The sequence below is a fragment of the Neopsephotus bourkii genome, unplaced genomic scaffold (assembly GCF_033783945.1).
Source record: "Neopsephotus bourkii isolate Nb327-2 ecotype Australia unplaced genomic scaffold, CSIRO-AGI_Nbou_v1 NB_234, whole genome shotgun sequence".
NCBI classification, from domain to species: domain Eukaryota; kingdom Metazoa; phylum Chordata; class Aves; order Psittaciformes; family Psittacidae; genus Neopsephotus; species Neopsephotus bourkii.
Window position 1 is genome coordinate 8,133,795 of NW_026900744.1, and position 27,604 is coordinate 8,161,398.

Consider the following 27,604-nt stretch of genomic DNA (forward strand, 5'->3'; position numbering starts at 1 on the left):
TACATTTATTGCCTGGTAAAAAGGAAATATTTTAAGTATCCTCAATGTTAGAAAATGCACTTTCCAAATACTTACATAGTAAATCTCAGTGTTTCAAAGCTGTTGTCTGTTTCAGTAAGAAGCCTCTTAAAACTTCTGCTTATATAGTCATTGCTTATTAACTCTTACAGGTTTATAGGTACACTACATACAGGTGTGATAAGCAAGAGTTGGCTGAAATCCTTGTATACCTCATATTTTCTTTTATATCCTGCACATAGATCTATTCTGATCAGTATTTAGTACTTTATTATTAGTAGAAATTCCTGAACTAGTGAGTGGAAAGATGGTGAGCATTTTTACTCTCTGCGTTTGTGAACAATTTAGGGAAAGCCTTTAAAGGTATATAATAAATACAGTTTACAGTATGCACTTTATATAATACACAATTAGAAAAAAGGGGAAGAGATGTTTGTGGCCAGAAACTGGATCATACCAGTCGTTGGCAAGCCCCATGTAGTTCAGCGTGCTCTAAGCTTCCAGTTAGCAGAAACCCCTCGCATCTTTCCTCACTAGTACCGCGGACAGGCAGGGTTAATTTATATGAACAGCCTCAGGCCCAAGTCCGTGTGCCTCTGCTGCGGTCGTGGCAGTGCTCGGTATACGGCCCCGCTGGGCCAAGGCTGGCGGGGCGGGGCACGGTACGGTCCAGGCAGAGCCCCAGGGCGCTGGGGGACGAGCGGGCAGCGGCGGAGACGCAACCTTCCGCTGGCTTCCGCCGGGGCGGGGCGGCCGGCGGGCCCGGGCCTCACCTGGCTGCGGCATGGCCGTGCGGGGCAGGGGCGGCGCCGGGGGCAGAGTCCAGCGCGGGTGGCCTGCGGTGGCGGCAGGAGGTTGCTACAGGCGCGGAAGATGCCGCTGGGGCTGAGGAGCAAGAAGAAGGACAAGTCCAAGGAGACTTTCAAGTTGGTGGAGAGCGAGGCGGTGGCCCCCGTCCCCGCGGCTCCGGCGCCCGCGCCGGCCCCGAGCGCGTCGCGGCTGCAGTTCCACACGCAGCTAGCGCACGGCAGCCCCACGGGCCGCGTGGCGGGGTTCGGCAGCGCCCGCGAGTTGTACGCGAAGATCGGCGAGGCGTTCGGCATCGACCCTGCGCAGGTACGGCCGGGAGCCGAGCATCGCAGGGGGCCGGCTGGGATCGGAGCGTGTTTTGGGCTGGCGCCGAGCTCCGCCAGCCGGAGCGGGCCTCGGAGAACGCGGGGGGGGGGGAAGGGGGGTTGGTTCTGTGGCTGCCGCTGCCCTGGGCTTCTTGCATGTGATTGTGAACGTCGGTATTTTCTGTTACCGCGTGAGGAAGGGTATAAGCATAACTGCATTTAACTTTTACACGGAAAAACAGTGGTCCTTTTAACCAAAATACCTCTGTAGTCTTGTTTAACTTCTTGCCAGCCTGCTGTTTAACACAACTCTTAAGGGGCAAACCATGGATTGAATGGAATAATTATTTCCAGCTAGGAATTACTGACTGCAGCCATCCGTCCCGGTTAAAAAAAAAAAAAACAAACAAAAACAACCCCAAAATAAAGCCAGTGGGTCCATGAGGGTAGGTACCCGGAATGTAGATATCCACCCCAGTGGCAGGTATTAAAGCTTTCAGTCTGACTGCATTTTAAAATCCCAGCGGAATGTGATGCTTGGAATGTTTTCTGTTTTACCAGACTGCTTAAGTGAGGTTTTTTAAATCTCTTAACAGGAGTTTTTTAACCCTGCTGCCTGTTTGATCTTTTTTTTTTCTTTTTTTTTTTTTTTTTGAGCCAAGTTTTAGACGTTTGTTTGGGTAATGAATCATTTGTGTTTGTAAATGCATTGTTTTCTCTCAGCTAAAAAATAGTGGCCATAGCAAGTTCTTCCTACGTGGTTCTATGAACCTTAACCTCTGAGTGGCAAATTGCGGCAGAGTGCTAGCATTTGGTTATACCTGCATGTGGCTGTACTGCTTTACCTGTTTTCGCATTTGCAGCTGGCTCTTTTAAAGTAGTAAAGACTGCAGCTACAGACTTTGTTCGGAGGGTTTGCTACAGCCTGACCTAGCCGCATTTCAAACAGAACATGGTAAAAGAAAAGTGGCAGCGGCACTGGCTACAGTTTAACCGCTCACTGTTGCATTAAGTAATTAAGAAGTACCAGTATGGCTGCCAGCCAATGCACCTACATCCCAGACCTTCACAGCTGCTTTCTGACCTTCTGCTTCTCTGTTTTCTTTCCATACAGAGCTGCTGTTCCCCTTTTGTTCTGTTCCGTCTCCAGTTGTACCTTTTCCTCTCAACTTCTCATAATTGCCAGATTATCTTCTATTTGAGTTTTCTTCCTTTCACTGTTGAACTTCTGTTACTGATCTTTTGGCTCTATCGACTTGACAAAGAATAGTGTTCACCAGGAAATTCAATTTTGTATGAATGGTGTGCTCCCATTTCTAGAGGTATAATCTAACACCCTGAAAGCTTTTAGAGGAAAGCACCACATGTTTTAGGGGCATCTATTGCTAGCCTTGTGCTAAACTAGATAAGTTTCTTCTCCTTTTTCCTCTACTGGCCTATTCCTATATTTTTTAATGTGGTTTATTGGTAAAAATGGATTTTTTGCTGAAGGCACTGAACTTAAAATCTTTTACTAAAGTGATTCAGTTGACTTTAAGAAACTAAGTTGTACAAAATGAAAATAGTGATCAGAAATACTTGCTGGTGTAATGGGTGGCACAGTACAGTTAAGAATGTGGGCCGGGGGCCAGGTAACAAGATTTTGTCTAGACAAGATAAAATAGGATAGACCAGTGAATGGCAAAGGGTGACATGGAATGTGAGTTTATTATCAAGTGATGAGTTTGCTGGAAATAAGGATAGAGTAAATATTTTAAATGGTATTATCTATTAATTAAAGCTGCCTTTGGACAGACAGTCTGGTATAAAGAATAATGCCAGAAGCTACACCTCATCAATCTGAAAGATACTGAAGTACTCAAATGCCATTTGTAGGTGTTATCTGTCTAGGAAAATTTCTGTGACCCAGGTATGCTGAAGCCTGTGGGCAGTGTGATACCTGAATGCCTTTGGAAACAGGTACTATCACAAGAGATCTCTGTTCCGTAGTGACCCATGTGGAAAACAGGGAGGGGGAAGTTGATGGGAAGAGTTCAGTGTAGAGAGAGCATTTGTATAACTGTTGCAGAAGTGAATACATTTAATACAATATCTGAGTTTACTGCAGTGTAGGCAAGGGTATGGATCCTTGGATAAGTTTCTACTTAAGTTTCAGTATGGTTCAGGATAAGCTATACTTGTAATCTGCCACTTCTCCTTTTGACTCTGCATGGTTACAGTACCTCATTTCCTCTTTGTATCACATCTCACAGGACCAGCTGAGTTTAGCTTCTGTGGAGAATCCTTTCCAGGATCTGTGATTGACTGCCAACAGTGACAGAGAGAAGCTTGTATAAAACAGTTATTTGTTGGACAGACAATGACAAAACCTTGTGTGCAAACCTGGATCATGAGTAGTGCAGAATGGGGGCAGAACAAGACAGGTGTAGCTTCAAAAGGGATGTTCCTTCACTCCTATGATACTCGCTAGGCATCTGTGCAGAAGTGAGGCTTTCAGCAGCTTTCTCAGGCTTTTCCTGTACTCATCCTTTCTTGCCTAGGCATTTTATTCTTCATCCATCTTCCTAGGTGAATATATATCTGTTATCCCTTTTGAATCTGGCATTCAGCCTGCATTTCTGCCTATCTCTCTTGACTTTTACCATGACCAGCATTTCTTCTTTTCTTGGTCCAACGTGAATGCCCTTTCATCAGGGAGGAGGAATGAAGATGTCTTCTAGCAATGGGTTGCTTGTATTATTAATATGAATGCTGTTTGAGGGAGATTGCATTGTTTGATTCCTTTAACTTGATTTCTTCAACAGGGTTTCAACAAGGAAACACAGAACAAAAATAAACGTAATGAAAAAAATAGATGCAGTTCTTAACTGACAGCACAACCCGCCACAATAGGTTTATGTTTCTACTTGCATAAATAATACAAATATGTCCCCTGGTTTGGCTTTTTGTTTGGTTGTGTTTTGAATAGAGGATGAAGTAGGAAAAGTAGTTGGAAAAAGTATTTGTGTGTAGCCTTGGCCATTTAGGGTTACTATTCCACTGTGACTTTTGAGAAAGGGAGCAGGGAATGTTACGTTCCCCGTAAGGGTTAATGTACTAAGTGCAGCCTGTATGATAAATAAATGAGCACTGACCAAAGGACAATGTGGGTTTGTTAAAGCGTTTGGTGGTGGTGTGCTCCTGTGAGAGCGAGCACATGGTAGGGCTTTAAAGTATTCAGAGTTGCTAATCAGGCACTGGGAACACTGATATTAAATTTCAACTGTAGCAGGGCTGTTTCTTGATGAGGTGAGAAGGGAACAGTAAGCTATATGGACTTTCGATCTGTGCACCCACAGTTTGCATTTCTGATTGTTCTGTTTGCTTTGGAAGGTCAAGTATGGTGGGGCTAGTGAGGTTGAATGCTTAGAGGGTGTGTCTGTCAAGAGGCTGTGGAGGTTGGAGTGTCTTCCATGGTGGAAGGAGTTTTGCTTTATAAGGGGAATACAAGAAAAGGGAGACCTTCCCAGGAGCACCAAGGGCAGAAATTCAGCTCCCTCTGTCTGTTCCAGTAACAAGAGTTCAGCTGCTGAGTGTGTGTCTGGGCTGTCCCATTGGCCTTGCCCCCTCATGTATACAGTTAAGTATACTGTGAGGCTGTGCCACATTAAGCTTTCATAGAAGTATTTGATTTAAACCTGTTCAATTTAAACTTTTATGGAAGAACACTGAAAAATAAGCCACTGCTGAGACTTAGGTTTCTGAATAAAAGTGGCCTTATAACAAGAAAATAATCTGAAGTGTATTTTAGGAGGTTAGAGAAATAGGTCACCTTGTGAAATCCTCATCCTCTTCAGCAGGATGTTCTTAGTTTTAGAGTCAATGCTTATCAGTTAAAACAAATGGTTCACAATCTCGCCTGCAGTTTGAATGCTTTAAATGAGCAAACTTAACACTCCCTAAAAACCACCTCCTCCCAGCTCTATGGCAACAATTGTTTGCTTGGCTGTTCTGCTAAGCAGTGCTTAAATTTCACCCCTGTCTTATGTGTGATGCTTGCTGTATTAATGATCTGGTTTTCAAATACTTTGTATGGAAGAAGTTACACTGTAATTCTTGTGTGCTCTGGATTAAAAAGAAAAAAAGAACAATAAAACACTGAATGCCTATTTTGTAGTACTTTGAACGTATTTGGGGAGGCAAAGTTGCATACCTGAAAGAGTACCAAAAGCACACTGGAACCTGGATGACTTGGTTACTCTTTCCTGTTGCTACAGCTAATCAAGGATCCCTCATTTTCCTCAGAGAGGATAAAGTGAGTAAGGTGTCTGGAAAATGTATTGGTGGTTTCTTGATATAATGACATCTATGTATAGTCAATGCTGAGGAGCAGAATTCCCATTTTCCCATCTCTTAAATAAAATGTAATGATTGCCTCTGTAAAGTTATGAGATCTACTGATTTTAAAAGCACTTTTAATAGCTTCTGAGTATGTCATCTATCAGTCAACTTACTTTTGAGTTCTTCTAAAGGTGTCAGCTTAAAATGGAAGATGAGAAAATAATCAATATATAGGATATGCAATATGGTACTACATAGGTACTTTATATAACACAGTGTGACCCTTTTTTTCCTCACTAATACAGTTTCTTTATATAACACACTGTATCCCTGATTTTAGTGGCTAATGTGGTCTCTACCTATTGAAAACACTGAGGCAGGGAATAATCTGTTAGTAATCTTATCTGAGAAACCTATTTTATAAGGTTGTGTAGAAGCCCCTAGTCCCTGCCAGCCAAATGGAATTTCCTTGTTCTGTGTAACACACACAATAACACTCTCAGTTTAGGAGGTATCCTAGATACTTCGTGACTGATGTAACAGGTATGATTTGTAATATCTTGCTAAAGTTGACATGAAATGTCACAGCACTGCTATGCAGAGCTAAAGAGCAAATGCATATGAAGGTTGAAGGCAAGAAGAGAGAGAAAAGACTTAATGAAAATTGCACATTGATTTTTATTTTTCCTTGCTTCATTTCTGGGTAAGAAAATTACTATTAAAAATGTACGAGACTTTGAGTGAATGGAAGATGTTCTATAGTACTTCCTGTTAAGTATGTAAGTATATAAACTGTTATTAGTTACCTGTATTAAACTTATGTACAGTCTATGAAAAAATATCATTTTTGAATTGAGAGGTCTCATTCATGTACAAATAAAGCTGTGCTGTAACTGATAGGTGGTGTGATGGTATATTATCCTGCATAGGTACATCTTTAGCATATTACTCTTTGCATATATCTGTTCTCAGAAAAAGAAGAGGATAAAGAATGATACAAGTTTTATTTTTGACTGGCTGATGCTTTCTCAGCCTTGTGGTTAGCACATAACTGACTCACATAAAATTCTGCAGACTTATAGGCTGTGGTAGGAATGCCATCCAGATGAAGGTCTAAAAAGAGAAACTCTGGATCGAGTTTCTAAATATCAGATTTCTGCTCTGTTGCCAATTTTATCTATTCAAAGGTGTGACAGTAGTTACTGAATGATTGTCTGTTTGACAAGGTCAGATGAAGGATGCTAATGTCTAAAATGTAAAGATATAGTTCTTGTTGTTAACTGTAAAAACAAGAACTGAGCTGCAGTTGTCAACTAAGTTATGTAGCTCGACAGAGAGCTGCAAATATGCATATGTGAACTTTATATAGTCACTTTGAATTGAACCTTCTTGTTTAAAAGAAAATGTTGCTGATTAGACATCATTATTATTTATAAAATGAAATTTTCTACTTAAGCCCAGCTGAATTTCTCCAGGTTACTGATGTAACTGCTTCGTTGTGGGTTAACTGAAAATCTTTGCATTACTTTGCATTCTCTTTGGAGAGAATAAAACTAGTATCTGCTAATGGTGTGCTGTTATGACTCTCATTGTTAACATAAGGTATTAGATTGAAGTGGATGTTTGATGGATTATATGAGATAAGCAATTAGTTTTTGTTTGTTTGTTTTAAATAAACACTAAAGACACCCCACCCCCCCCCCCCCGAAACACCATCTCAGTACTAAACTTTCATTTTTTAAAACCCCATAGTTATAGAATCAAAATTCTGGGAAGCTTCAGAAACTTAAATGCTCTGGGAAAAATACATTAGGAAAAGCTTTTAGCCCTCATTTGACCTGGAATAGATTTGAATAGGTTGGTGACTTTCATTTCCGTTTCTCTTCTGTCATCTGGTAATGTGGGAAGGAAAGAAAAGGCATTCGAAGTGTTCTGGTGTGGAAAACCCTGTAACTCTTACAAGCATAGTGAGAGGAAGCCAGGAAGGTGGAAGGGGACCCTCTTTTTCCAGCAAAGCATCAGGAGGGGTTGATAGGCTGCAGGCACACGTCTGTGCCTGGGTTTTGGGGCAGCTGGCCTGGCTTGCTGCTCCCAGGGAATGCTGCTGGAGCAGTAGCAAAGATGAAGCACACAGTGACATCCTATTGCTGTTTTTTATCTTACATGCTAGGCTGGCTTCCCACTGTGTGCTGCTTTTCATGTGTGGGCACTACTTTTCTCACTGGTTAATTTGGAGCTGCTGTGGGCAGTGGGCTGCAAGGGGCTCCAAAGTGTGCTGTGAAGGAAAATAACACCCAGCAGATACAGGCAGGAGGTAAAAAGGTATTTACTTCTCTCTCTTGTCCTGTCAGAGCTATGTGCATATTGCTGTCAGGGGAGCCATTGTTGGTTTGCGATTGTGGCTTTGTCACCAATGCTGGAGGGCCAAGTAGGGATGGCAATTCTCCTCTTCCCCTGCTTCCAGCTGCATGTGGAAGGTGGTCTTTAGGGGTGCTCTTTGCCTAGGATTCTTCATTTCTTTTAGAACATAGTTTCTCCATTTTGGCTGTTGCCCTGTGCTCCCCAGTGCTGCCCAGGAGGAAGCTGTGTGGGGCTTCCTTGGTCCTCCCACTACAGGTGGAAAGGAGTTGGGCAGGTGTAGTTACTCTAGCTTTAGTGTCCTTTGAACTCTACTAAACTAGGCTGTTCAGTAGAGCCTGTCTCAGAGTAGAAAGCCCAAAGCCTGCCCAGACTGGCCAAATTACTCTGTGGAGCACCATGGTGGGCCAGAGCATCATCTCTGCCTCTGATCAGTACAGCTGGGTTAGTATCATCCTGTCTATGCCCAGGACAATAAACCTCCCTGCCAAAGAACCACTAGCATAAATGCAGGGAGAAAAAGGTGCGTAACACCCAGTGCTGAAACACCCCTCAGAAAGGCCAATATATAATGAACCACTTTGCCCTTTTTCTAAAGACTGGCTTTTACTAAGCTGGAACAGAGATACCCCACTCATGCTGAAGAAGGGCAGGAAACTAAGCAAACCCATTGGAGACTGTGTTCTGAGCTACTGGAGGAAACGTAAAATGATGGAATTGTTTGGGTTGGAAAGGACCTTAAGATCATTAAGTTCCAACCCCATGCCCCCTCACCCTAGACCATGTCACCCAGGACTCCATCCAGCCTGGCCTTGAACACTGCCAGGGATGGAGCATTCACAGCTTCCTTGGGCAACCTGTTCCAGTGCCTCACCACCCTCACAGTAAAGAACCTTTTCCTTATATTCAATCTAAACTTCCCCTGTTTTAGTTCTAACACATTACCCCTTGTTCTATCACTATAGTCCCTAATGAAGATTCTGTCTCCAGCACCCTTGTAGGCCCCCTTCAGATGCAGCGGTATAAAACATTTCATGCTGTCTTGTGACCCTTTTGTTTTGATAAGCTCTCTCTCTTTTTTTTTTTGTTTTCATGAAACTGTTTTCAAGCAAATATGTCATAAAGCAGTCCCTAGTGAATCCTCTGGGATTGGAGGTGGATGAACAAGGAAGCAAAAGATGGTGGTGGCTCTTTGGTTTGATTGCTCTAACCTCTGGAACAAGCTGTCGGCTCTAGCTCAAGTTGCTCATGTCAAGAGTTGGTGTGCTGAGACAAGCCGTTAGAGGCTGCTCACACAGACATGTCTCTATACATTGCTGCCTGCCAGCTCTTATCACCAGAGTTTGAGCTATCAGTGTGTTCTTTCATGTGCCTGGATGGAGACTATCACCTCGCCTGGGACAGCTAGAGAAGGAGAGTTGTCATCATTTCAGCTATGGATCTGTTTAGAGAGGCCAGAGCTATGGTCTCATTTTTTTCTTCCCATCAAGCTCACCAAACCTGGTACACTGTTAAACTTAATGTCTTTGCTTTTCTTCTGCACAGATCATGTTTTGCACTTTGAACACTCATAAAGCTGATATGGACAAGCTCTTAGGTGCACAAATTGGCCTTGAAGATTTCATATTTGCCCACGTAAAAGGACAACGAAAAGAAGTTGAAGTTCTTAAAACTGATGATGTGCTTGGGCTTACCATTACAGACAATGGAACTGGTTGTGCATTTATAAAGGTAAATTTAATTACCAGTGAAGTATTTTGTTCTATAGAAGCTTCTGTTACTTTAGCAGTTTAATCGTTGGTTTAATGATGCTTTAGAATTACAAAATCTTTTATCATCAAATATATGGTAAGTAAAAAATAAAGTTGGCTTTTCTTTAGGTACATCATTCAAAATTAGTTCAGCTATTTCTGTGCTACATGTCATTCAAAATCAGTTAATTTGTTCATTGCTTCTGTACCATGTATCAGCTTTAAAATGTGGCCATTGTATTTTCCAATCTACCCTGAGGTGGTAGGTGTTAAATACTGCTTGCACCTGCCCCCTCCTTTTTTTAAGTGATTTCCTGATGTCATTTATGGGTTGCTTATAGAACTTGTGTCACTCGTGATAATGAGATCATGTTCTTTCAATCTTCATGACTGTTCACAGAGCAGAAGCCTTTGTGCTCTGTAAGAATAGGTGCAAGTGTAGGGCTTTTTCAGTTTTCCAATACTTTTGCCTTGGGTAGGGTGAATTAAAAGGTGCTGAGGGTATGAATTGACACATTTACCACAAATAATGTGAGTAGCAATTATGGGCAATAAAATACACTAATTGTAATTGCTTTCCTCATCTTCTATATGACCTCCAGATAGCATGTTTTGAAACAGGTAGAGGCTGAGGAAATGATGCTACCCTTCTTGCTAGACTAGGTATGAGGAACCGTAATTGCATTTTCTGCCTTTTTTGGATGCTTTGCTCTAATCTGCCCCAATTATTCATTATTAGCGAGGCATTGGCAATTATCTTTGATTATTGCTGTCCCAATTGATGTTCTCATTGCTGTTGTAAACAGAGCTTATTGTATAAAGAGGTAGTATTCTCTATTCATTCCTTAGCTGCCATACATACAGAACAAGATGTGGTTTAGGAATAGGTTTCCATATCTTTGTTGTGGGAAAAATGTGTTTGAGATCGTGCTTGAGAAAGTCAAAATGAAATGGAGGTTTCAGTAATCATTTTGGCAAAATCATACCCTTGGTTTTGTGTTTACAGACACAGAACTCTATATTCATACTGGTAGCGCCCATGCAGCATCTAACATTCAGTCACGCTGCTGCTTATGTGGCATTTTAAAAGAAGGCATTGGAAGCGGTGCTTCAATGATTAAAGTTCACGTGTGCAGCACTGTACAGTGTTAATTTCTCTGTGCTTGGTTGCTAATATGTAGAGAGAGAACAGCCATCACATACGCTACTGCATATTGGAGCAGGCTGGAAAATCCCCACCACATTAGCAAGACAAGCTGTAACTTCTAGTAAAACTTGTATAAAACTTGTCTGAACAAAGATACCATTGTCCTTTGTACTGGTCTAATAATAAGCAGTATAACAAAAATGGTGCAGTCTTTGTGGGAATGCATTAGTTTAAAGGGGTATCTAGGAGTTTACTTTGTTGCTGTTGCATACTTAGCTAATGGATTTTTAAAAACAGCATAGAAAATACATATGCAAAAGTAAAAGCTGCATCTTTTTTATACTTGGCTGTCTGGGTAAAAGAATAAGCACAGACGGCCTCTAAAGTTTGATACAATTCTCCTTGTTTATGCTTTCTTTCCTTGAAAAATTGTTACTATGTTCCATTATTAATTAACAATGTTGAATTTGGCTACCTGTGGGTTGTTGGAAGGTGTTTTAGGCTGTAGTAGTTTTATTGTATTTTTAGTAACAGTGTAGTTTGTAGGTTTTTTAAACCTGACACTCTGAACTGCAGGTTGTTTTCCTATGAAATCTAATGTTTTGTGTTACAAAGAACAAAACTTGGTATCATTTAAAAAAATTCTTTTCTGGGTACATGGTCAGATGGGAAAGATGTATTAGAGGATCAAATTAGCCATTCAAAGAATAACAGTAGAACTTGAAGCATGACTGACTGGTGTATGAGAAGACTATAAAATGGCGTGGTGCAACTAATTTTAGGTATTGCATAGGAAATACAGATCCTAGCATTTAGGTGGACTGTAGAGCACTTGAAATATATCAATCACATCTTAATTACTGTGACAATGTAGCTTGGCTGTCTCTGATCAGTTAACTTGGAGTGATGATAAAAAAATGAAGTCAGATGAGAAAAAATGTTTCATATGACATGAAAACATAGCCAGTGAATATTACTTAAACAGTTTTGGTGTTAGGATCCAAGTGAAGAAAAAAAGCTAAATGAAAACTAATTCAATGTGTAAACTAAACATTATTTGAAGTGTGGTGGGCATGCTTTAGAATCTTGGCCGCTGGTAACAGAAATGCTTTTGGCACCTGGTTTCAGGTCTGTGTATGATGTCCCCACCTCTTCGTTCACCGTGAGGCTTCTTTCTGGTTTTTAATCTAGGTTACAAAGAGTTAAACTCAGCTTGAAGATAAAAATTATTACAGTATATTATAGGACACTGAGCACTATCACACTTCCCACTGGCTCTCTCAGATGGAGGCACATACGTGGGCTCAGGCATGCGCACAGAAACTAGAAGCAGGTTTCTGAGACAGTTACGCAGCTAGGCTAGGTGTTACAGTAGTGGGTGGTAATATGTTTATCTCTCTTGTCTCACTGTTACTTCACTCAGAATAAACCTGAACGACATCAGGCTTTATTAAAAGTTATGTTATTCACAGAGAATGAAAATCTTACCTCTAAAAAATATAATTTACTCTGTCACAGCTTTTCTGTTAAATAGCCATAAGGTAACAGGTTACATGACTTAGGCACATGATAAACTTGACATCGTATAACAACAGTAAACACTGAAATTTTAAATGTCCTTTAAATGACTTGGTAAATCACAAAATCATAGAATGGTTTGGAAAGGACTTTAAGATTATCTAGTTCCAACCCTCTTGCAGGGAGCAGGGATGCCTTACCCTAGACCATGTCACACAAGGCTCTGTCCAACCTGACCTTTTTTTCTCACTTTTTAAACTCCACAGAAACTACAAATATTAATTTGTTATGTTTTACGACCTTTAGACCATCAGTATATGTATTCCATGAGATGGCATTTAGGAGAATTTCTCATTCTTTATTGATATTTCAGAGGAAATACTTTAATATGCAGCTGTCATATCACTACAGATGGGTCTTATAAAGACTAGCGTTTTTAGTATACCACACACATGTGGTTTTTATGTCTGTGGACCACACGTAAGAAAAATTACATTCTTGTGTCAGCATGGAGACCTCATAGCAGCCTGTCTGTATCTGAAGGGAGCCTACAATTATGTTGGAGAGGGACTCCTCATCAGGGACTGTAGTGATAAGAGAAGGGGGAAAATGGGTTTCAACTTAAACAGGGGGAAGTTCAGGTTAGATATAAGGAAGAAGTTCTTTACTGTGAGGGTGGTAAGGCACTGGAATGGGTTGCCCAAGGAAGTTGTAAATGCTCCATCCGTGGTGGTCAAGGCCAGGCTGGACAGAGCCTTGGGTGACATGGTATAGTGCAAAGTGTCCCTGCTCATGGCAGGGCCGTGGAACTAGATGATCTTAAGGTCCTTTCCAACACAAACCATTCCGTGATTCTATGATGTATGATTTTGAAATAAAAAAATTCCAAAACTCAATTAAACATTCACATTACTGATGTGTCTGAATTGAGTTTTTAAGCACAAAAATATCTGCTTATTCAGAAGCCTTAACTTGGAAAGTATGAAGTATGATTGCATTTTTGTTTCCTGTTGATTTTGTATTTGATGCTTATTATAATACTTTTCTTGAAAAATAATTCTTTCAAAAATACGTTTTATGAAAATCTTATAGACAAAATGTATTGCTGGTACAATAAGCTCAACGGTATTGGTGTTGTTACTGACATTATTGAAACTCTGTTGTCACCTCTTTACCTTTTAAAGAAATTTTTCTTTTATATATATATATATATGTATTTTATATATATATGAGTATATATATATTCTTTTTTTGCCAATAGAAAATCAAAGAAGGTAGCCTTATGGACCAAACCAAAATTATCTGCGTGGGTGATCATATAGAGACTATAAATGGAAAAAATGTGTCAGATTGTCGGCATTATGAAGTTGCTAAAATGCTAAAAGATCTGGAGAAAGGTCGAATATTTAAGCTGCAGTTGATAGAGCCTATGAAAGCATTTGGTGAGTGACCTGACTGTCCACCTTGTTCACTGAATATTGAAATCCCAACATTGCATTGCGTAGTAAGTTTGTTTTCAGATAGCAGCCAGGTGTCCACCCAAGGTAACATAACTGCTACAAGGAAGTACATTTGTTTTCTTTGAAGGGGAAAATTTAGGTGTGGGTTTTCTTCCATCTCATTTTCTCTAGCAGTCATCCTGATGTGGGCTGCCTCAGTCTCAGTTGCTTGATTCCTTTGCTGCTACATGGTGATGGAAAATAAGCACAGCATCTGTTTTGTAGATAAAATTTTAAAGCATGGATCACTTCACTAATGTGCTGATCCTCAACCCTCCTCTTTTCCTTTATTGATAGATAATCCTTGTTCATCTGTGTATCAGGTTTTTCTGGTTTTGTACTCTTCACTGGGATCTCTAATCAATCATACAGCAGGTATACTCAGAATTGGAAGAAAGTTGTATGACAAAGCTGTCTTTACCTACCAGCTGCATGCTATAAGAAAGTGATACTTACCTAGGAGAAATGCATACCTACTGCTAATCTTTAAGTATATTTTATTAAAATTACCTTCTTTGTCACAGCAAGAGAAGTTTGAAATGTTTGGTTTTCAAATCTGTTTTTTTACCTACTAGGAGTTTACAACTGCTGTCATACACCAGTCTGGACACTTGGTGTCAGAATAGCAGCAGAAATTGAAAATTAAAGAAATGCGAAGGTTTCTTTTTGCTTTTGGTGCTTCTATGAAGAATGAAGATTATGGGTTAATCTCTAATGTGTTTGGATATTAAGTTGATACTCCTGTTGAGTAAATGTGTATGTAATACATTGCACTAAAGCAGTATTACATATGTATAGTATTTCAATTAGTAATATAGGAATACCTTTTTAATATGGGTCTATAATTTGTATTCGATGCTAAATGTTACGTAGTCTGTTTGTAAAGACCAGGGTAAATCAGCATTTGATTGATGACTTTAGACATTATTTAATAGCAATTACTTTAGTCAGGTGATTAAGATGCCTTTTAGTCTGCTTGTGATGTAGAGAAAGAGATCTGCTAATTCCCCGGCAATACTTTTTATCTGACTTTGAATAAAGAGGCAATCAGAGATTTTGGGGCCTATTTTTACCCTACAGAAATTAATTTACAAGCTGCAGTGCCCAACAGGTTAGAATATCCCTCCTCTAGCCTTGGGTGCAGTTAGCCTTTGCAAATTTATTTAAGATAGCATTCAAGCTGCAGCATGCTGAGAATAGCCCCAGAGGAGATGACAAACAAGATGTAGATCCTGCTGGACCAGTAGGTGCTGAATTCCTGTTAGTCTCAACACAAGTTTGTAGAAATAAGAGACAAGCCTCCATATGAAATTACCAACTTTATATTTCTTCCTTTCATCAGAATGTGAAATGAGTATAATTTACTGGTTAGATCTCTTTCAACCATGTGCGCACAGGCTGCCTCAGCTGCTCTAGTCAAGGCTTGTAGCACAGAATTAAGGACTTGTCTGAATAAATCTGGTCTTTACCAGTCACAAGCTGGCCCTCTGCGAATTGGTCAAAAGTTAATAGAAACAAAGTAAAGGCAGCATAATACAAACTTGAAATTTTAATTGTGAAAATAGTTTCTGTGGTGGCCAGAGAGCTTTGGTCTGAAGTGTCATGGGTAAAAATTATGTCCAGTCATGAGTTTTAATGTACTGATGGTTACTGAACTAGAAAAAAAATCAGTGTTGTATCAAGAATTACTTTTTGAAACAAATCTAGCAGAAATCATGACAGTCTTAAGGATGTTTTAAACCATATTGAAACAATAAAAGGATTAAGAAAAAGTGATCCTAAGTAAATACATTAAGAGATTGTGCCATATCTGTTAAAATAAAAACAATTAAAATTGCTTTCTAAGGCTTGATCAGTAGGATAATCTGGATTTTTTACTAGTTACACAAGAAAAATGAGTTGGAATCTACCTGGGCAAAATTAATACAGCATGTCAAGGTCTTGCCTTCAAGGAGAGCTTTTTGGAAAGGCTGGCTGTTAAATGGAGGACTAATCTTGTAGAGAAAACAGCACAATTAAACCCCATTAGGAAATATTTCTCTCCAGATTAACTGTGTAACTCCTATGTCAGTAAGTAAATTAAAGTCTTGCCACTCTTACATGAAAAATTATGTTGTAGAACAAGAAAGCCAAATCATAAAATGATCCCATACTTAACTGAGGTGCCCTTAACCAAGATTAAACAAGGATAGCTGAATTCAGGTAAAGAAAACTTCCGGTGAAGCCAGATATTCTTGGTAGAGTTTTATCAGGTGTGCAGTCAGGACCTCTGTGAAACCAGTGGGAAAAGTCCTGCAGATCTGTGTATGGACATTTCACACATTTGACATAAATGGAATTGTTAGCTCACTGCAGTATGGCTCACCATGACATGTTAGCAGTAGCATTTGCATCATTGCATCAGTGAAAAATGGAAATGTTGCAATGCCAAACCTGGTACACAGTCTGCCTGTGAAGACCAGGATAAATCAGCATTTGGGTGATGGCTTCAGCTGTTATCTAATACAAAGTAATAAATACTTCTACTCTTCTGGAGAATAAAGAAATAAAATTACACAAAGTGCATATATGAAATTGAGTACAATAGGCCTACATAGATGCATTGGTCAATGGAAGTCTTAGCATCAGTCAAGAGGGTATCAAAGTCTGAAGACAAGAAATAGTCAGTGAAGCTGTACTTGGAACACAGTTGATTTATAATTAAGTTATGACATACATCTAAATCTTGATTAGAATAAAAGGTGAAGGTAATGTAATTGCCAAAGCAGGTGCACTGTATTCTGATATACTATGTACTTAGTTTTGTTTCATATCCTTTTCTTTTTGTCGTTGTTACTTGTTTTGTCTTCAGAAAAGCTGGAACCAAGGTCCAAGGGAGGAACTGTGCAAGCAGCTAAAATCTCCAGAGGGAGAGAAACACTTCGGCTGAGAAGCAAAGGTCCTGCTACTGTGGAAGAAATGGTATGGTTATCTTGGGATCCTTCAATAGTTTAATCATCTAGTACCTGATTTATTCTTCTCCCAAACTGATAAACTAAAGTAGGAAGGAAAAATCTGGATGTTACAAAGCTTGTAGAACTCAAGAAGACAACTGCTTTCTGCAGGGAGAAATTCTTGTATAAAGTTAAGACTAGCAGGGATAGGATGGGGCTGAGGAATCTGGAAACAGAGAGCATGTATTTAGGTGTCGTGTTTTACGTGGATGAATTTAAGATCAGACCAAGGAGTGTTGAGAAGAGGGAAGAGGGGGCAAGGGGGAGGGCACTGTTGAAGAGTTGGTTTCGTTTCTGACACTGCAAAGTGTGCTATGCTGGTGTAAATGTTTTTGTTAGGACAGGCTAATAACCTACATTGACATGAATGTGTGGAAAACGAGGTTTAGGGTTTGGAAGTAGAAATGTTATTTATTCTGGGTTCCTCTAAAACTAGTGAGGATTTGATGTAGATCTGTATTGCCAGGAGACGTAAGGTTCCTGTTTGACTGTGAGAGCTGTGTGGCATAACATTAGGAGGAAGGCTTGGGTTTGTGATAAGAGGGAGAGTGGAATAACGTGTTTTACTTGTAGGTTTTGTAAGTCCAGGTAGCTAGGATGGGGCTAAGGATAATCAGTGGTTAATTGCTGGTTAGTTTGAAATCTGCATGTATCTAATCATACTTTTGCTCTTTTTCTCCCTTTATTTTGACAAAGCCAACTGAAGTTGAAGAAAAAGCAATTAAAAAAGTGGATGAGCTTCTTGAAACATACATGGGGATAAGAGATATTGAATTAGGTGAGTTTTTAACAGACATACTGCTACAAGATTGAATAATTTCTCATTTTCTGTAGCCTAAAATTTATTGAGTACTTTAGTCTCTGGATGAAAGCGAAGCAAAGTTTGTCCAGCATGTGGTTTCAAAAGCTTGCCTATATTTCTGCATGTGTGTGTGTCTGATAAAAGAAAGAATCTCTCACTACAAGTCTTATGTTGTAATTGATTAATCCTCTAGTCTTCATGCACATTATCTATACACTATTGCATGAATCATTTTGTGGTTTGCCACTGTCATCACTGTATTCTTTCTCACATATATTTTCTAGTGGGGCTTGCATGTGAAACATTTAAGGATTGTTAAGGATAAGCATGTCTATTTGCTTTTTTGCTCTTTTGCCCTTTGGCTTAGACACATCAAAGTTGATCACTGAAGAATCTGAGATCTTCATCAGTGAAAGGGCAACTATTTAGCAAGGGAACTGGCAAAGTAATTGCACAAATTTATCAAGTTCTCTAAAGCCTGGGTTCTGAAGAACATGGAAAATTTCCCAGAATATTTACTAGCTATCACAGTCATCAATTCATAATGAAAGAAGCTATTCAACCCCAGTGTCATAAATCCTTAAAACTGCACCAAACTTGTCCTTGCAGCTCTAGCTTCTGTCTCTTAATCTAACAACAACTAAATAGAAACTTCTGTTTGCATGAAAGAAACTGAAGTCTAGTTGAATACGAATTGCTGCTGCAGCCTGCTGTGGTTGCTGTAGTCCTCATACAATCTAGTGGAACTGCTAATACTGAGACAAATAAGGTGTTTATTGTTATGGTAATACTTAAAAAAAAAAAATCAGCCAAGACTTAGGAAAGGATAAACTAAATGGAAAGTGGTCTTGAAAAGAGAGCTTTTATGAGAAAGAAGTGGAGGAGGCAAAGCAGAATTAAAAATGGGTTTGGCATGAAACTAAGGGCAAAGGAGGAGGGTTGGAGAGGCATCAGTTAGCACAGAGGAATGGGAAAAATAGGAGATTATGTGAGTAGCTGAAAGTCCTTTGTTGACTGCTCCTACCAGCAACCATCTCATTGACAGCTTCTAATAGCTTTCTCACAGGGAAAACTGTAGGTAAAGTATTATTTGTACCCCAGCCTGAGGTAGAGGTGGGCTTCTTGTCATAGAAGAGAGAGTGAAACACCCAAGTCTTTGGAATTCTGTTTTGTAAGTAATATCTAAACTTGCAAATTCCCAGAAAACTAAAAATTCTCCAGAATTCTGTTCCCAGCAACTCTAACACTTGATGCCCCTGCCATGTAATTTGCTCCTGGGAGCCCTGTGTGGTGCTGACACTCTAGGTTAGGGAGGATCCCATGTGCTATTCCACTCTGTCTTTGGCTCAGGGTTCAAAGCTCCATGTTGCATGCCTGTCATTCCTTTGGGAGCTGTTTTTGTCCTGCAGCTGTTGCAGTCGCAGCTCAAGCCAGGCTTCAGGAGACTCCTGCCCTTGCAGGTTATTTCCAAGGTCCCCAGGCTCCTGGCCCTATCAGAATAAGCAGCTGTAAGTGTTCTGGTTTTGGTGTCCAGAACCCTGAGATCCTAGGCCTAGAGCATGGTTTCTTGGGATGCTGATGTGTGCTGTGCTCTGCTCTGGGACAGGGAAGCAAGTTACCGTGGGAACTGGTGTTCCCTGTGGTTTTGGCTCTCAGTACTGTAACAGGATGGCTCTTGCACAGTAGACTGAGGAGTTCAGCTTTCCTCACATATGGTTGTGATGATTGCCAAGCACCTGGTAGAGCTTCCCTATGAACTCCTTGATATTGTTTTTTCTTCTTTTTTTTTCTTTTTTTTTTTCTTTCCCCTAAAAGATCTAACATTCTTCATCTCTCAGTACGTAGTTTGGAATGTTTCAAAGAACGCCTTAAAAGAATACTCAGAGAAGGAAGAGGCCTGTGCCCTCTGAGGTACTCTTTTCTTCCCAAACTGGGTTGTTGTTTTGCCCTTTACCTCTTCGTTCTCTTCCTCCCAAAAAGGGAGTGAAGCAAAGAGAAACTGTCAGGAATCAAAGACTACAGGGTTCCTATAGCTTTAGTTTGCACCTTTGAAGCCATTTCCGAAAAATCAAATGGTAGAGTGATATCAACAACAAAAAGTTTTATCATTTTTAAATGATTAAACAGCCCTAGGACTCTTCAGGAAAGCAGAGCTAATCACCTGTCACAAATCTGTTCAATTAACACATGTCAGTTTTTCATATACTGGATATGATCAGTCACCCATGAAAATGAAATATGAGGAAAGGATTCATTCAGAGAATGCCAATCACCACTCAGCTAGAAATTTCACTCATTACCCAAGCCAGATTAGTTGAAAATGCAAGTCATCACAATGCACAGCTGACAAGTGATTAAGATCTCAATCATTGCTCACTCCCATGCAGTTCTGTTTGTCAGAAGCTTTGGATGTCAGTTAATATTGCTCTTTCATCTCCATTAAAATGACACTTCCATGGTGTGATTGAATTCTAAAACAGTGCCCCTGTTTTAAGCCAGAAGTTCAAAAGAAAGGAAAGAAAAATAATGTAAAATTACAGACAGAATTAAAGATGAGATAAAGCCCTTAATTTTTTCGTAGTTAAGTATCTTGACAGTTTCAAGAATGGCTGACTAAATCTACACATAAATTCCTAAATTGGAGCAAAATGCTTGGAAATCATTTAATGGAAATGTAGGCACTTTTTTTTTTTTCCTGGAATGGTTCTGTATTTTCAGAGATCTAAATGCTGTTTAGATTTACATATCTGCCTTTTGAATGCACTGTTACCTCTTTACCTCTTTAGTCTACTGAAAACTGGACTTAATCTGCAGAAGGGATACTTGGCTCTGTGAGTTTATTACTCAGCCATTTATGGACATGCTAGAAACTGGGCCAAGGCCTGACTTCAGGCTTCTTTAAAACGTATGTGCCATGGAGAGACAATTCAAGTTATTCTAAATCCTGCCAGTGTTTTCTGGTAAAGGAACATGAACATTTGATTAATAGAAGGGACTCGGGAAGCACTGCTAATGAAAAAAACGAGTGTCTTTTTTTTTAAAAAATCAGTGAGGCTTGAATTATTATGAGCTGTGTTTGATCCCAAAGATTCTGGGTGGAAGGAAGTCTGGGTTTATGGGATCCAACCTCAGAATGCTACCGATGGAAAAATGAAGGCAGAAAGGGCTTTCTGTCCAACTTTTTTCTTTCAGCATCTTTTGGCTAGCTCTTCATCCACCGATGTTTTGTTCTATTTTTATGCATTTGGATGTTATTTACTTTTTTTTGTTTCTGTTCCCTATAATATTGCCAGACAGTAAATGTCTTGGCATATTCTTCAGCTCTGTTTAAAAGAATTTCAGATCTACTTTTCTACTCTTTATTCTTCATACTTACTGTCTAGTCAAAATGCCCTAACAGGTTTAAACTTTTTGTCACCCAAGCTGCTTCTCTTGGTTCATTAATCCAAACCCACTAGTATTGGATAGATGATTTTATCTTGAAATGCTTTGACTAAAGTGATACTTTCCCTGAACCTGTTTTCTGCTCTTCTATGTTCTGTGACCAGACTTACTTTCTCAAAGGATTTTATTGCATACACTTGGGGGTATTTTTTTTATGACTGTTAATTTACTCTGGGAGAATAATGGGAGTTCTGTGAAAAAGGTGGCAAGTCTGGTTAAACAAGAAAACTTCTCCACTTCAAGAATTAATACTTACTAAAAAGAAACAAGAAAGAATATTTCTAATGGTTCCTTGAGTACCAGATCTGACAATATTCAACATGCAAGGACATGCTTCATTTTCTGTCATGTAAGGAAGCTGAATGTGAATTTTAGCTCTTTTAGGCCAGAATAATAATGCTTACCTTTTGATGAAGGCAAAGCTTATGATTAGCTCTACAGCTAAATAAATACTGAAGTTTCCATTAGGGCTTCTGAAAAAGTTTCTTTAGAAGTTACAGAGTAGGATGCAGGTAGCAAAACTACTGTGTAAGGTAGGCAATAACAGTGGCAGTAGCTTTCATGGCTTGTTGTGCATGTGCCCATCAAAAATGAAAATAAGGATTTTGTGAAAGATCTTGGAGGTTAGAGTGACTAGGTTTAAAAAGCCAGTACAGTACTTTGTTCATATTCTGGGAAGCCTGATACTGAGCTTCACAGTTAAAGTTGAGAAGACTCCTAATTCATCACTTTTAAGTTTGCTGAACTTTTCACATTTTATGTAAAAATTTCTCAGGTATTAGCATTGCCTGAAGTGATATTTAAAATCCCCAATAATCTGAAAACAACTGGGGCTATCTGGAGTGTGGAAAAATATTCTATTGGAAAAAAATTCCAGTAATCACTTATTGTGCAGCTGTTACAAGAAGCAGTGGGGGAAAGGGAGGGGAGTGGAGGCAGTTTGGCTCATGGAGCTGTCACCCTCTGAGAACCAGTAAAGTTTTCTTCAAGTTGGCCAGTGCTAAATGCCTTGGCAATCAGTAGTTTTGATTTGCCTTGGGAATTACTCATTGCAAATGTCATTGTGTAAACATGCATGTTCTGCACAGCTGTGGCTCCCAGGGGATGCCAGCCCCTGTGTTTACTGCATGGTGAAATAAGAATATGTACACTGGGTGATGGAGACGGCTGGCCAGCTTTAGTGTGTCTGTATGTATGAAACCAGTGAAGCAGGGATCAGCTTTGCACCTTTGTATACGTCAGTGGGACAATTTGTATGTGTGAAAATCAGGAAGGATGGCTTGCATCTTGCGTCAGCTTTGCTGTACGGTAATAGAGCTCTGTTGGCACTAGAGGTCAGCACCATGCTGTGCAAAACGTGCAGCCCAGCACAAAGATCCTGCAATCCTTTCATAGAAGCACTTTTCATCAGGTGAATCTGGGAAGGAGAATGTGCTTTAATAAATACAGTACATTAAATGTACCCTGGTAGTGCTGATTACAGTTCTTCAATACACTGAATCATAGAGTTATAGAGCCGTTTGAGTTAGATGACCTTCAAAGGCCATCTAGTCCAAACCCACTGCAGTGAGTGGGGACACCTTCAATTAGACCAGGTTGCCCAGACCACATCCAGCCTGGTCTTGAATGTCTCCAGGTGAAAACACTTATTTGAAGCTTTTGGCAGTGCTATTCTGACTCCTGCTTGATTGGGTTGAAAGTTTTCTTGATTATCCAAGTTTAGTGGATTTTGTTTTCAAGTATGGTAAATCTCTACTGAACTATTTACAAGGTTCTATTTCATAATTTGGGAAGCTCAATCTTTAAAGAAAGCTGTGTTTGAAGTAACGTTTTCTGTTAATGAGAGAGTTTTACTGTGTAATTTTGAGGTTTCAGCTAGAGCAGTTGGACTGTAAAATAATCTTGTGTTGTTTTATCATTGCTCTCTGTGTCATAGGGCTTTTCCATGTATCTTGACTGGTTTATCTTAAAACTGGCTAAATTCCTTGCTCCCACTCATTCTGTTATAGCACTTGGCTGTTGATGACAATGTTTTTTACTATCTTGAGTAACTAGATCTGTTTGCTCTTGTGTTGCCTTGCGCAGCTTTTCTGCCTAAAATCCTCTCTCAATGTCTATATAGAATCATAGAATAATTAGGGTTGGAAAGGACCTTAAGATCATCTAGTTCCAACCCCCCTGCCATGGGTAGGAACACCTCACACTAAACCGTATCACCCAAGGCTTTGTCCAACCTGTAGAGTAACTTCATATCTGAGTTCGTATCCAGGAATCTGTGAACTTAAAATTACACCCTTCACCCTATTACCTCCAGGGTTCTCCTCTCCAAGTACCTTCTTATGCCGTGGTGTCAGGGGATACAAGATGGCATTGATAGGTCAGATATTTGTCTTCTGCTTGTGAGGAACAAGAGTCCCATTAAAGCCTGTTTCCCATCCAGACTTCTCTGAGTCACCATCTCAGGAACTTAACAGGGTATACAGAAAGGTTCAGTGCAGCAGGGATAGGGTTTCTTCTGTCAGGCAAGCAGGTCTTGAGAGTCCTTGAGCACCACTTGTGGTGCCCTGAAGCTGGGTTACACTTGAGCTGTCTTGATCACAGTAGTTTGTTTGTCAAGATTTACGTAAATTTTCCTTGGACAGTTTTGTGTAGCTTGGCACGCTGCAGTCCTGTTTGACGCCTCACGTCTGAAAGTACTTTGGACTGAAACATCAGCTTTCTTCAGATTTACCGTCGCTGATGTCTACAACGTGGAATATGGTTCAAGTTTGCTCATAGCTTGTTAGAAGTTTGCGTAACAGCAAACACTATTTGCCAGAAGTTCATAACTGTCAATAAATTTGAGCTGAGTTTCAGGTTAAGAAAAGAATATTAAATAAGTTTAATGAAACCTCAGAGCAGGGGAAGTTTCTTTTCCTTTTTATAAGAGGGATTTTACCATGTTGATACAACACAGTGCATGCAGTAGATGGCAGACTACTGTCCCATTAAGGATAGTCTCTGTGGCTTCAGAACTTCCTTCCCTTTCTCAGGCACTGTAATACATGTTTTTCACTCTGATATCCCACTGAGAAAAGGCCAGGAGCTATAAAATCTTTCACTATGACACCTGAATGTTATATGTTCATGAACAAAGTGCTGGTTACTTGATATATAACAGTAGACAGAGGATGTATTGCAGCTTAAGGCAGGTATGTAAAGTAATCACAAAATGAAACAGACTTTGAGGGCTTCATCTGTTGTACAATACTGTTATTTCTTATGAATATGAGCAGAGTCTGTGGAGTGGATATACAGCTCAGAAAATAAACAGCATTCAGCAGTGCTATTTGTGCCAAGTCTGTTTTACAGTCTTCTGTATGCCTCAAACGCACCTGCTCATAATATTTCTCCTGGCATAGCTTAACCAGGAGAAACTCTGTGCTGTCACTTTTCATCCTTCAGGGAGGTGCAAGAGATTTGCTCTAATATCCCTGGGTTGCCAGCATCCAGTGTTTTTTGGGATAGACCTGTAATTTGTCCTAGAATCTGAGGAACTGTGCAGTGGCTAAAGGTGAGGGATGAGCACAGCAGCTAAGGACTGAATCCTAACAGCAACCTCTTTGTAGCTATTTCCAAGTCTAAAGCTTGATACATTCTGATACTTGAGTGTTAAATAAGGAAATGCTGGGCAGCATGGGTATACAAGATACCATTGTCTACTTCTGTTGTATCAGACCTCTCTGCTTTAACTTTCCTGGATACCAGGGTGTTCCTGGTCTTTCGTGGCTCTGGTTTGTTGTGCACAACAGCAAGGTCTTTCCCTCGTTTTTGCACAGTTTGAACCACCTATCTGAGACTTCCAGAAATAACTTTGATCTTTTTCACTTCTTAGTGGCATAAGCACAAATATTCCAGCCTTGAGGGTACTGTGAAAAGCAAATTGAAAATATCATTTTTTTCGGAGCTGGAGGTAATAATAATTGAAGCAAACTTACGCACTGAAGTTAGTTTCCCTTTAGTTTGCATGGTACGTGGAAAAAAATGTAGTTCCAAGCAGAAGAATAATGTGGCTCACAATAGATGCCTCAACCTCTTTATTGCCTGGAGGTGTATTTTGGCTTTAAAAAGTAAGCTACTTAAAATAAAGCTGGAAATTTAAGCAAATCTGAGGTCATATGATAGTTGCAAACATATTGTGCCCGATACCTAACAAACCAGATTTTGATTTTCTCTATCTTACACAGCACAGGTGAGCCTGGTATTTTAATTCTTGTTTCCTAAAATAGAGTATTCAAGTGTTTCTAAGCCCATTTATCATTATTCCTTTCTAAACGCAGGTCATGTTCAACATTTAAACCTGTAAACTCATAAAACATGGTTTGCTGCTAACAAGCCCATGCTAGCTTGTATCTGTTGTCCAAGGTTTATGTTGTTTTCCTTGTTCAAACCCTATGCCTTTTGGCTTTCTGTGAAGAGCTTAGCTACTTTAAACTCTGACTTGCTGAGAAGTTTTCTTCCTTGTTTAGAAGAGAACATTCAGGTTTACCTTTTGATCTTCTGGTTTAGATCAGCAAGCTCATATCAAACTCACTGAAGTTAGTATTGACTAGGTCTGGTTATTGCAGAAGGGTTGTGTTTAACCTGGTTTTTAGACCCATCCTTCGTATGTCTTCAGCAGTGAATACAGAATATAATTGAATGAGATTAAAATGAAAGTCTGTTGAATTAGAAGTTAAACCTGCCAAACAAACAGAGGAATGTACAATGAGCACTTCAAGGAGGCTCTCCTTTTATCAGATTAGAATGTTGCTACTGTGGGGGGATTTAAGTACATTAATCCTAAATCCAGTATGTAAGCTTTACATCCCCCTAAGCTGATCTCTACCTGGTTTTGGAAATAGACATTCAAAAACTACCTTGGCAATATACGTTATCTGTCACTTTCATAATAATTACATTGTTTTGTTGCTTTATAGCTGCAACAATGGTGGAAGCTGGAAGAGACAAGAAAAACCCAGATGAATTTGCAGTGGCATTGGATGAAACTCTTGGAGACTTTGCATTTCCAGATGAATTTGTCTTTGATGTATGGGGAGCAATAGGTGATGCTAAACAAGGACGACTGGAATGAGAACTGTGCAGTTTATCAGTCCCTAGTTGAAACTACAAAATGGTTTTCAAATATGTACATCAGAATTTTAATACTTTTATTGATACGAATCTAGGGTTCTCTGTTTAAGTGTTCATATCTGAGTCTTCTAAGGAAGGTTTCTAACAGAAATGTGAAGATAACCCCAAAGTTCTGACAACTGCACATTTAAACCAAACAATTTATATGCACAAGTCACTGTGCGGAGTGCGTTAAGAAACTATATTTATACAGACCTTTTATGAAAATCAGGTATTTCTTATTGTACATACACTTTGAGGAATTTGGATTGGTTTATCAACTTAGAGAATCATTTATGTTGGAAAAGACCTGTAAGATCATCAAGTCCAAGTGTTACTCCAGGACTGCCATCTCACCAAACTATGTCACTAAGGGCCTCAACTTGTTGAAAGACTACCTAGCTACATGCTGCAATTCCCTGGTCTCCTGTTGTCCTTATGTATTCATGTGCACAGAGAGCTGTGGAGCAATGGTTTGGCCTGAACGTAGTCTGTTCTGTAGACAGCTGGGAAGAAGCCATCCTGTTTCTAAAGAACCTGAGTTCAGGAGAAAATATTCCTCTGAAACATGAGAACTGAGATCTTTGAATGAAAAAGACTTGCTTTCATTTGAGTCATAATAATGTCTAGTCTGGGTATTGCTGAGATGAGGAAATACTCTAGAAATGCTTAAACCGGGAAGCTGCTGCTTTATTCAGATGCCATATTATTGCAATAGGAACTGCATAGAAAGAACCAAATGTTAAATTTAGGTTCTATTCATGTATTTGAATAATACCTGTGATCTGGCACTGAAGACTATCGTGTATGACTACGTGCTTCATTGATCTTTGCATGTGCTAAATTATTTGCTTAGATCCTATGGAGTTCCCCTCTGGTCTGGGTTGTTAGTTTGTTGTTTTTTTCAACATGGCAACACAGGAGAGACCTGGATGGTGTTCAGACCTGGAAGATGTCACAAACAACCTCAGTTAGGTTGAAAACACATGCCTACACCCTGAAGAATACATTGAACTAATCTGAGATGTTAGGATTTCCAATTATTTTGTACATGAACATTTATTTTAACTGATAATACATTACTAGTAAATCTCTGATTATTGAAAATGAAATTGAAATCGGATGTGGAGCCTGAGCTGGGAAGGTGTCATAGCTTTTTAGCATTTTTTTATTTGCACAAACAGATGAAATAGTAAGTATTACAAATTTTTTTCTAAATCACTACCTGGTTACTTTTCTTCTGAGGAAAATGCCTTTCACTGTCTTGCAGAGATCTCTTTGAAATAAAGATTATGCCAATAATTTTACATGTTCTATGTCACTGATTTTTTTTTAATCTAAAACCATGACACTCTGAAGTATAATTGAGAGAGCAGGTCCTCATTCTTTTTGTTACTTAGGAAGGATCCTGAAGTCCACATCAGTCTTTTGCACATGTTACAGTAAGTGAATGTTTTTTTCTAGTAATGAAATACTGCATGAAGTCTT

The 27,604-nt window shown here is 39.6% G+C and overlaps 1 protein-coding gene across 1 annotated transcript; it reads left to right on the forward strand.

The window, feature by feature from the left end:
* The first annotated feature begins 704 nt into the window (after positions 1 to 704).
* Positions 705 to 26,369, forward strand: GIPC2 (GIPC PDZ domain containing family member 2). Its single transcript, XM_061345136.1, has 6 exons — positions 705 to 1,134; positions 9,357 to 9,542; positions 13,489 to 13,669; positions 16,578 to 16,687; positions 17,416 to 17,497; positions 25,924 to 26,369. Exons 1-6 carry the CDS (start codon positions 892 to 894, stop codon positions 26,076 to 26,078), a joined length of 957 nt encoding a protein of 318 aa, XP_061201120.1. The 5' UTR covers positions 705 to 891; the 3' UTR covers positions 26,079 to 26,369.
* The last annotated feature ends 1,235 nt before the right edge of the window (positions 26,370 to 27,604 follow it).